General features: G+C 48.6%; 1 protein-coding gene across 1 annotated transcript in view; it reads right to left on the bottom strand.

Moving 5' to 3' along the window:
• Positions 1 to 1,702: 1,702 nt before the first annotated feature.
• TCEA3 (transcription elongation factor A3) overlaps positions 1,703 to 10,075 on the bottom strand; it is a 35,497-nt gene continuing 27,124 nt past the window's right edge. The window contains exons 9-11 of the mRNA XM_082832747.1: positions 5,764 to 5,910; positions 4,048 to 4,119; positions 1,703 to 1,813 (exon numbers count right to left, since the gene is read on the bottom strand). Coding sequence (XP_082688873.1) covers positions 1,805 to 1,813; positions 4,048 to 4,119; positions 5,764 to 5,910 — 228 coding nt within the window. The 3' untranslated portion in view covers positions 1,703 to 1,804. The remainder of the gene's footprint in view (positions 1,814 to 4,047; positions 4,120 to 5,763; positions 5,911 to 10,075) is intronic.

The following is a 10,075-nucleotide window of genomic DNA, read 5'->3' as shown; positions in this document are numbered from 1 at the left end:
AGCCCAAAAGTAACGTTTATTGATATTATTATATTAATAGTGGTTGCTATTTTGTTCTGCTTTTGATTTCTAGACGTTTGGATGGAGGATTAGATAATGCAGAGAAAAATCTGGATGTCTCAGCCAGTACTCCTCAAGTGTGGTCTGTGGACCAGCCGCATTGGCATCACCTGGGAGCTCGTTAGAAAAGAAGAAAATCTCAGGCCCCACCCCAGACCCACTGAATCAGAATCTGTGTTTTAACATGATCCCCAGGGGATTCCCACCTATATTACAGTTTAAAAAGCACCTGGGTATCTAAGCAACATCCTTCTACACTTCTGTGGGTAATATTCATACCTCAGGCTTTATCACACCCCATCTGGTGTGGAAGTCTCTACCTGTGGCTTCTTCCCCTGCCAGGCTGGGAGCTCCTGGAAGGTAGAGGCCGAGCACTGTGTATGGCCCTGGATTTCTCATAGCATAAAGCACAATGACAGGAAGCAGGAGACCTGGGTTTCCGTCCTGGATCTGCCATTTATGAGCTGTGTGTATTGTATCTTCTGTGAGAGGATTTTCAGTCCTTCCAAAGGACCCACCCCAAATCTGACCGCTGAAAACCTGGAGATGGTGGCAGGTTTCTGTACACAGTTTATTTACAGGCTTCATCTACAGGAGGAGGCACTTGGGTAGAAGGAGGAAGGTGATAACCAATTCCGCCAGGGCACGTAAGAAACTTGGGCTGAAGTTACCCCAACAGCTACCCTCAGTGTGAACCAAGGCAGATGGAAACTCTATGAAGCAGGCACTGGTACCACTCCCATTTCTGATGGGTAAGGAAATGGCTCAGAGAGGTTAAGTGACTTGCCCAAGCTCCCAGGAGTTCACAAGCTCTTATGCGTTAGTTATTTTAGAAAACACGGTCCAGGAGCCTCAGCCTGGGGCTGCTGGAAGGCCAGGGACAGTCAGCGACTGAGACCCAGGACAGACCCACCAGACCTGCCCCCAAGGCTTTTCCAGAAGGTTCCAGATTTGCCTAAAATTCCGATCAGCTTAAAGCAAGCCAATTTCATCACGGGAGAAACACAACAAGGGCCCTTGTGCACTGCAGACTTCCTCTGTAGCTCGGGCCACAATAGAGCTGTGAGGAACGCATTGCCTGGGCCTGGATGGGTTCCAAGGCTCAGGACCTCCCAGGGGCCACCAAACTTGGGCACCACTGTACACTTCACTCAGAAACCCTCAGCTCAAGATGATGTGTCCCCTGCCTAGAGGGACCAGGTCTGGAGTCCTCAAAGGCCCCCAAACAAGCTAGGAACAGGGAATAGCAGAGAGTCTGGGAAGAGATGAGGAGCGGGGAAGAAATCTTTCTACACGATGTGGAAGTCATATCTGCCTAAGCCAAACCACGTGCCAACTGTTCTGCACGTGTGATTCATGGTGGGGTGGGTAAGATTTGAGTCGGTCTGGTAGTTTTCAACTCAGAAAAGGCCAAGAGGTTCAGATGTGAAGGAAGGGACTCAAAGTAAAGGTCTACCGGTCACTGTCAAAGATACGGCACCTCAGCTCTGAGCTCTGAGTTTCTACAAGAGGTCTGTCAACACGGACTAAGCATTGTACCCCAATTAGCCTCCCCCATTAGTCAATCACTATTAATAACTGATTATTAATTTGTAAAAGAATTCTCCCTCTGATCCCTAATGCCCCATTCAGAGTTAAGTACTTTTCTTCGTTTTAATTTTTATTTTTCTCCAGTTACGATGGCTTAGTGCTTTCTCTTTGTTCTTCCTCACCTTGTTCACTGAAATCCTGGCTGGTGGTTCTCTCAGCAGAACTACAAAACCAAAAAGGCAACAGTGTTTTAGAAGTTTCTTTGCCGTGACTCAGGGAGGCTAGAGGCAGGTGGAGGGACATGAAAAGGAAGGTGGGGTCTGGAGCCACACAGACCAGAGTCCAGATCCCAGCTCTGCCATTATTAGCGGTGTGACCCCGAACAAATCACTCATCTGCATAATGGGATCATAACGCCGATCAATGCAGAAAAGCATATCAAGTAATGAATGGAAATTCGATGGCGGACCTGCAGTAGGCTCTCAATTTATGGTCAGAAATAACACCGTGATTATTACTCATAGCTTGGTTAGACTTTAGGTCTCCCACATGGCAATGGACACTACCTGAAAATTTTGTCAGAAGCCATGTAGCTGCCACCTCTAGTGGGACCTGCCTCTCCAACTTCCAAATTCCAGTTTCTCTCCAGGAATCAGGGAGGAGGAGCTGGGTTTGGAGCTTTGCCCAATAGTAACACAATAGCTACAATTGATTGAGCACTTACTCTGGGCTAGGCGGCATTAACGTGTATTAACTCATTTCATCCTCACGGCCACCCTGTGAGATAGGCACTGTCATAACTCTTCCATTTTCACAGGTAAAGAAGCAATTCAGACAGGTTAAATGACTTGCTGAAGCTCCCATAATACTAATAGGTAACAAACTCACAATAATAAGAATGGTGGTTTCTATGTACCAGGCACGTGTGTGCTCAGGGCTTTTTTGTATGGCTGTACTGCTTGTTCACTGCACAAGAGAGCTTGGCCAAAGGGGCAGGTTGGGGCTGAAACTCAGCCCCTGCTCATTGCCAAGCTCTGTACCCTGGTGCAAGGCTGTGTCTACGTGGAGGCAAGGACACTTCTTTCTAATTTGACAAAGATACCACATGAGCTATCAGAGGCCCTGTTAATTCTTTATGTGTATTACCTTCTCAATCCTCAAAACAGCTCTGTGGGGTAAGTATTCCTACCCTTATTTTATAGATGAGGAAATCCAGACCTAGAGAGTTCAGGTCATTTAGCAAAGTCACCTTGTAAGTCATAAAGCTAGGATTTGAGCATGATACCAAAGCCCATGCTCTAAACCAGCAGGCCATTATACTGGCCCCATCCCTAAGTGCGCAATAAGTGAATAAAAGAAAAATACATAATTGTCTGACTTTTACCCTAAAATACATGGCAGTTCTTATGAGGCCCCATGGCTGTTGAGGCCCTACATAAAGTTGTAGAAAACTCAATCGATCAGGAATGTGGAGTACTGTCTGTCAGTGCTCAAAACTCTGTGACTTTATGCTTGTTAACCATGTCAGTAGCTCAATTTCCTCATCTGAAAATGAGAATAATATTATAAAGGAACATTTCTCTTAGTTGTTGCAGAGTGTGTGTGCATATGTAATAATCGTCACATCAACCATGGGAGGAGAGTGACACGCTCAGGGTCACCCAGCGAGTAGGGCAGAGCAGAGACCTGAAACCAGGGCTCCTGACTCCCAGTCTCGTGCTCAGTCCTTGCTAAGTACCTTAGAATTTTAGGAGCACCTGCAGCCTGCCCGGTGGCCCAGACATTACACAGCACACATGCAAGTCAGATGGTACTGTAACCGTACATTAACCATGTGACCACACTCAGTTGTTTCAGAAGACGAGGCAGGAAGGAGCACTGTGAAGGGAGTCTTTGCTTGGCTCCCATGCCTGAAAACAAAACCGCTGCCTTTGCAGGGGCTGGGGCCCACCTGGGTTACAGCCTTGGGTAATGTAAGCCTTTTCCAGAGCTGCTTTAGGAGGGGAGGACGACCTGGGAGCATCTGGGGGCAACGCTGTCTCCTCATCCCTGGCTGTGACCAGGTTCAAAGGAAAGACCATCTGTGGAACCACTTTGCAGAGAGGCGTGGTCCAAATGCAGAGTGCTATTGTTTTTCCTCCCCTCTGTGGATCCCAGGAGGCTGATTCCATCTGTGTTCGAATGACAGACTTGCCCTTCCTGTGATAAAATGCGGGCTGCTGTCCCCACCCCAGCTGGGTGCTTTCCAAAAAAAAACATGCACATACACATGTACAGTGTCCCCACCTCCCCAAAACAACCCACCACTATCTCCAGCTCTGCAGGCCTGCTCTGTGGAGGCTGGCAAGCCCCCCATGTATGAGGCCCCTTTTGGGCTGTGGGCATCCTACTCCTTATGTGGGCAGCATCTGTGGATGACAGGGAAGGAAGAAAGATACAGATACAGATAATACAGACCTTCCAGCGATTGCCACATTCATTGCATAAGACAAAGGTAGTCATGGGCTCATCAGCACTGCGTGTCTGCACCTGAGAGAAAAAGAGAGCAGGGACCACTCATGAAGTCACTTTCCTGCTCTAGGACCTGCTATGGCTCCCACTGTCTGTAGAAGTAGGTCCAAATCCCAGAGGCTGGCACCATTACTCCCACTCCACTTTGGCAATTCCCTTATCACTAAGAATTCCATTGTGTATTCATATGTTTTCCATCAGCTCACTTCCAGTATCTCCCTGGCTCAACCTGACGTTTGCACTCTCACTCTTTGTTGTTGATTCTTCCGAACTGATGTGTCTTCTCTTGCTTCAAGACTCATCTCCTACTGGAAAAATGAACACATCCTATTGGATGTACCTCTCTGATCAGAACTGAGTGAGCTGGAAGCAACCTTAGGGATCATCCAGTTTGTTGTTTATTTTACAGGTGGAAGAACTGAGACCCAGAGAGGAAAAGGGATTTGAAGATCATTGGGGATATTTAATATTGCTTTCTAGTTTCTCATCCCCTTAACCAGACCATTCAGGTGCAGAAACCAGGTTTCCCACAGCAAATCCCTGGAATTTCCAGATTTAACAATTGCTGTTCTGATTTTCTGCAGCCAACCCTGGGTGGCCATGACATGTAGCAAGTTGTTGCTTTGTGGACATTCAGCTATGAACATGTCAGCTGGAGTCTATGGAGTGGGGGGAAGTCCCCCTGCTAATGGGTGAGTCCAGCAGTGGGCCAGGAGGACACAGCCTAGCACAGCCTTGTCACTGCAGAGCAATGACACCTGAGGAAGGATACCACTGGGGCCTCTCTGTGGAGAGAGAACTTTGCGAATGGGCATTTGACTTCTGATGGGAGGCGATGCACAGGAGGCATGTCACTCCACAGAGAAACGTGCTTGGAAGGGAGCAGGAACTTGCACACGCAGCTCCAGATTCCTGAACTAGAATTCTCCAAGAGACTCCTGAAGGGCAAGGCTCACTATTTCTGCTGTAGCCACAGATCCCCAAGGGCAAGGTGCTCTGATAAATCTTGCTTGAGAGCAGATGGGGGAATGAACAGAATTCGAGAGTGACAAAGCACCCGTTAGAATCCAGGAATATTGGTGCCCCAAGGGCATAACACACACAACCCGGAAACAGCTTTTAAGTCTCAGAGAAGAGGCCTCCACAGCCTCCCACGGCTCCCCATGCCAGGGCAGTGGTCTTCACCCTTACCTTACGACTCGGGGCTAAATCCCTTAGGCTTTACTACCAAGTTGGCTGTATTGCAGGCAGAAAGGTCTGGATCTGGGTTTATCAACATCTCTGCCACTGTCTTTGCCACTTTAGACAAAGCCGCAAAACTTGTCCCCGTCTGGACCTCGGCTTCCTTGTGTGTAAAGTGAGCGAGCAGAGTTTTTATTGCTAAGTTCCCTTCCAACCAGTTGTGACTGTACAGTTGTTCTGGTCCCTCTTATTCTTGCTTCAGGGCAGGCCAGAACACGCTGGCCAAGCCTCACAGACTCAGATCTGGGTGCTTCTGCATGCATCTTTTCTAGAAGCCACAGATGTATCATGTTGGTGTACCAAGACTTGCCCTTCTCTCTGCAGCCCAGGGTTTTAGCCCTTTCTCTCCGCTGGCTTGTCCCTAAGCTCCTCCTGGCCCCTGTCGCCTCCTCTCCCACTGGCCCCTCCCCCACCCCATACCTGGTTATAGGTGCAGTTTTTCTTCTTGCATTTGCTGCACTGGAAGAGGTCAGTGGTGGTGCCGCCTGTCTTGGCCATCTGGTGCTCACGGATGGCCTCTTGGGTCATGGCGTTCCTCAACTCCCTCAGCTCATCACTGGCCATTTCCTGGAGAGAAATGAGTCTGCCTTCAGGGCCAGGGAGCCCCAGGAGCCCTGGCCCTGTCCCAGCTGGGAAAAGCCTTTATCAGAAGAGTCCCCATTCTGCCTTTGGGTGGAAGGTCAAACTCGGGTGCTCCAACTGGGCCAAGTACAGTAGGGCACATATAGGAGGGTACAAGGCAAACAGCTTCCCCCAGGATCAACACTCTTGTGTGCATCTCCTCAGGTACTCTTGTGTACCTTCCTGCTTAATCTGACTTGATTACTGGCCACCTGATCTATGATGTTCCCCTTGTCCTTCCGGTCTGGACTTGACCCACTGCCCGTCTGAGCTGGGATCCCTGCCCGGCCAGGCCATTCTGCCTGGTGGGAACCTTGGTCTCGACTATTCATGACTTACTGCTGTTAACCCCACCCAAGCAGGACCTGAAGCTCCTGGGTTCACACAACTAACTGCTCACCTGTGATTGCATCACGGAATATCTTTTTCTATAAGTTCCTACAGAACAGAGCCTCCTGTCTCTCATCAGCTCACTGTAGGCACTTAGTGTCTGCATTATCCAGGTCCTCCCCTTTTCTGTCCCTCCCCTGGCCATTTGACTTGCCTTGAACGTCTTCCAGAAGAGAGCAGAGAGGGAGACACTCAAACTGGAGAGAGCTCTAGTTAGTGTTGGTTTGGGGGGAGGAAGATGGCTGAAGCTAATTTTTTTCCTTTTTAAGATTTTTTTGATGTGGACCATTTCTAAAGTCTTTAATGAATCTGTCACAACACTGCCTCCGCTTCTATGCTTTGGTTTTTCGGCCGAGAGGCATGGGGGATCCCAGCTCCCCAGCCAGGGATGGAACACACACCCCTTGCACTGGAAGGCAAAGTCCCAGCCACCGGACCGCTGGGGAAGTCCCGAAGCTAATGTTAAAAGAAGATTTGGGGAGTTCCCTGGTGGGCTACTGGTTAGGATTCAGTGCTTTCACTGCTGTGGCCTGGGTTCAATCCCCGGTCAGGGAACTAAGATCCCGCAAGCCATGAGGCACGGCCAAAAAAAAAAAAAACAACGAAACTTTTTTTTTTTTAAAGAGGATTTGGCACTGGCTAAACATTTTAATTATTGCCATCTAGCATGACCCCTTAAACTGTGGAGAACAGAGTTGGTACAAAGGTCAAACGAATTTAGTATGCTGACTGCTACATTATAACCACTTGGGTTTCTTGACAAAATGCAGATTCCTATGAATCCAAAACTCTAAGGGCAGGTCCAGGAATATGCATTTTTATTAGTGCCCCCAAGTTATCCTAGTACACACACGAATGTCCTACTGTGTCAAATTCAAGGACTAGGTCCTAACCAATGGCAGAGGTATATACAAAAACAAGTCAACCCCAGGCCATATAAGCAAAAAGCAGCTGACTTTAATGTTGGGGGACTTTCCAAAGCATAATACATTTATTCATTCAAAATGTATTGGATGTCAATTTCTTGAATGCCTTTCACTGCACTGGTGTGCTGGTAAACTGGCTTTGGCTGCAGTGGTGGCTAATTTGTAGCATTTACCGATTTCCATGGTGTAAACACTCCCACCGTGGCCATTTTCAAGCTACTAATGTGATATAACTGAATGCAGAGTTGGGAAGAGCTACACATAATCATCTCTCTTGAGCTGGTAGGAGCTGGCTCCAGCCTACCACTGCCTCTAAGCCCTAAGGATTCAGACCTGATTTGGTTCCTGTCCCCAGGTAATGCTAATCTAGTACAACAGCCAAACATTTAAGCAAGATTGCAAGATAGTGTAGGAGGTACTAAAGCAAAAGTATACAAAGTGTAGGGAAAGCCCATATGGGGGCAGGTAGGCTCATTAAAGAAGCTGACACCTTCACCAGTCTTGAAAGATAAGCAGGACTTCCTGAGGGGGATGGCACAAGAGAATAATAGATGCCAGAGATCAGAGGACAAGAATAACGTGTTTGGGGAAGGGTACTCAGTGTGGGTCAAGGTGAGGAGTGTGGGAGACGTGGCTGTGGGTCAGACTGTGCCAGCTAAGAAATAAACAGGAAATCAACTATGCTTCAATTAAAAAAGAAAAGAAAAGAAAAGAAATAGAGATCAGGAGAACTCTATCCACTTACCAATCCATTTACCTATCTCTTCCTGCCTCATTTAGGAGGCAGCATCAAAGACACACGGGGTCAGTACAGTAATATAGAAAATAAGATCGAAAATGAGGAAAATAAGTGTAGAGATGACACTGGATCTTCACGTCATGTACAATGTGAATTTGCTAAGTATTTGTTGAGTACTTATGACACACCAGGCACTGGCTTTGACTCTGGGAACAAAACCCCTCTCCTTGTGGGCTGCCAGTATGTCCACTCAACAGCTCTAACGGGTATCTCAGAATCTGCCCTATTCTTTGAATCATCTGGGTTTGAGAGAAAAAGAGAGGAGGAAGAATGAGGGAATCAGGTGGACCAGGAAAGAGACATAAAAAGGGAGTTAGGGAGACACAGGAGGCAGAGAGGGATGTCCACTCACTCACACAGGCATCAGCTGCCCCAGGCTTTGCCTGACGGGAGCCTCTGGCCTCTGAGCCACAGCATAGCAGGCAGCCCAACCCCAAGCTATTATTTTTCTTTTTTCTTTTTCTTTTTTTTTTTTTTTGCGGTACAAGGGCCTCTCACTGTTGTGGCCTCTCCCGTTGCGGAGCACAGGCTCCGGACGCGCAGGCTCAGCGGCCATGGCCCACGGCTCACGGGCCCAGCCATTCCGCGGCACATGGGATCCCCCCCAGACCGGGGCACGAACCCGTGCCCCCCGCATCGGCAGGCGGACTCCCAACCACTGTGCCACCAGGGAAGCCCCATCTTTTAAAAAATATTTATTTATTTGGCTGTGTCGGGTCTTCGTTGTGGTACACGGGATCTTCATTGCGGCACGTGGGATCATGCACTCGTTGTGGTGCACGGGCTTCTCTCTAGTTGTGGCGCATGGGCTTAGCTGCTCTGCAGCATGTGGAATCTTAGTTCCCTGACCAGGGATCGCACCTGCACCCCCTGCATTGGAAGGCGGATTCTTTACCACTGGACCACCAGGGAAGTCCCTGTTATTTTTCTTCCTGGAGCAAAAATGGTCCTATATTTCTTTCTTTCTTTTTTTTTTTTAAGAAATTTATTTATTTGGCTGCACCAAGTCTTAGCTGCGTCATGTGGGATCTTTTAGTTGCAGCACGCGGGATCTAGTTCCCTGACCAGGGATCGAACCTGGGCCCCCTGCATTGGGAGCACAGAGTCTTAACCATTGGACCACCAGGGAAGTCCGATCCTCTATTTCTTATAAAAGCTTCCTGCCTAGAGCAAAAGTTGACCCCAGGAAGGAGGGCCCCTGGGCCTCCGTTGCCTGGGTTGCGGGCAGGGGGCTCCTCAGCGGCTGGCATTGGCAGTCCCTGTGGAGGGCGTGATGCAGTCCTGGCTTGCTGCCTTTGGCCTGGTCAGCCTCTTCTTGGGCCTGTGTTGATCACCTGATTCTCTTGCCCTGTTCTAGTGAATAGTCCTTGGATGGGGCCAGACTTGGCCGGTTCCTTTGCTGAGACTTCTGGGGCCTGTCTTTGTCCTAATTCAGTCACCCAGCTCTGTTCTGGCCTCCAGCTTCTGGGAACTTGCTGGGTTTGGCTCACACCTGTGCCTACACCTTGCTCTTGGCTCTCCGGGGCCTGATTTCCCAATGTTTCTCGAACTGCCTGTAAGACAGTCTCTTGATAGCATTCCCACGACACACACACAAAGAGAAGCAGAGGGACCCCAGAGCCACAGGGTGAGGGCCAGAGAGAAGGAAATGCAGGCTGGGTTCCCATCAAAGTCACAGCTTCACCTCACAGGGAAGGATAATACTCTGTAAGCCAAGTTGCAATTTGTAACTCTGGGTATATGTTGTTATTTGCCTAAAAAGAGCATATATTTTAGATTAAGCCAAAAGATATCCCTGTCCACCTGTGCCAAGTTCCCCATTTTATCCTAAAGCCAGGGCTCTTTGTAAAATTTTGGGTATTTGAGGAAAGCAGCAAACCCTCTTCTCAGAAAAATGTACACGTACATATTACATAACACACACTCCACACACCTGCATACACCACACACTAACCACAGACACCACACACACATACGCTACATCACACAAACCACA

Source organism: Leucopleurus acutus, assembly GCF_964270905.1.
Source record: "Leucopleurus acutus genome assembly, chromosome: 2".
NCBI classification, from domain to species: Eukaryota; Metazoa; Chordata; class Mammalia; order Artiodactyla; family Delphinidae; genus Leucopleurus; species Leucopleurus acutus.
This window is presented reverse-complemented; position numbering and strand designations above follow the sequence as displayed.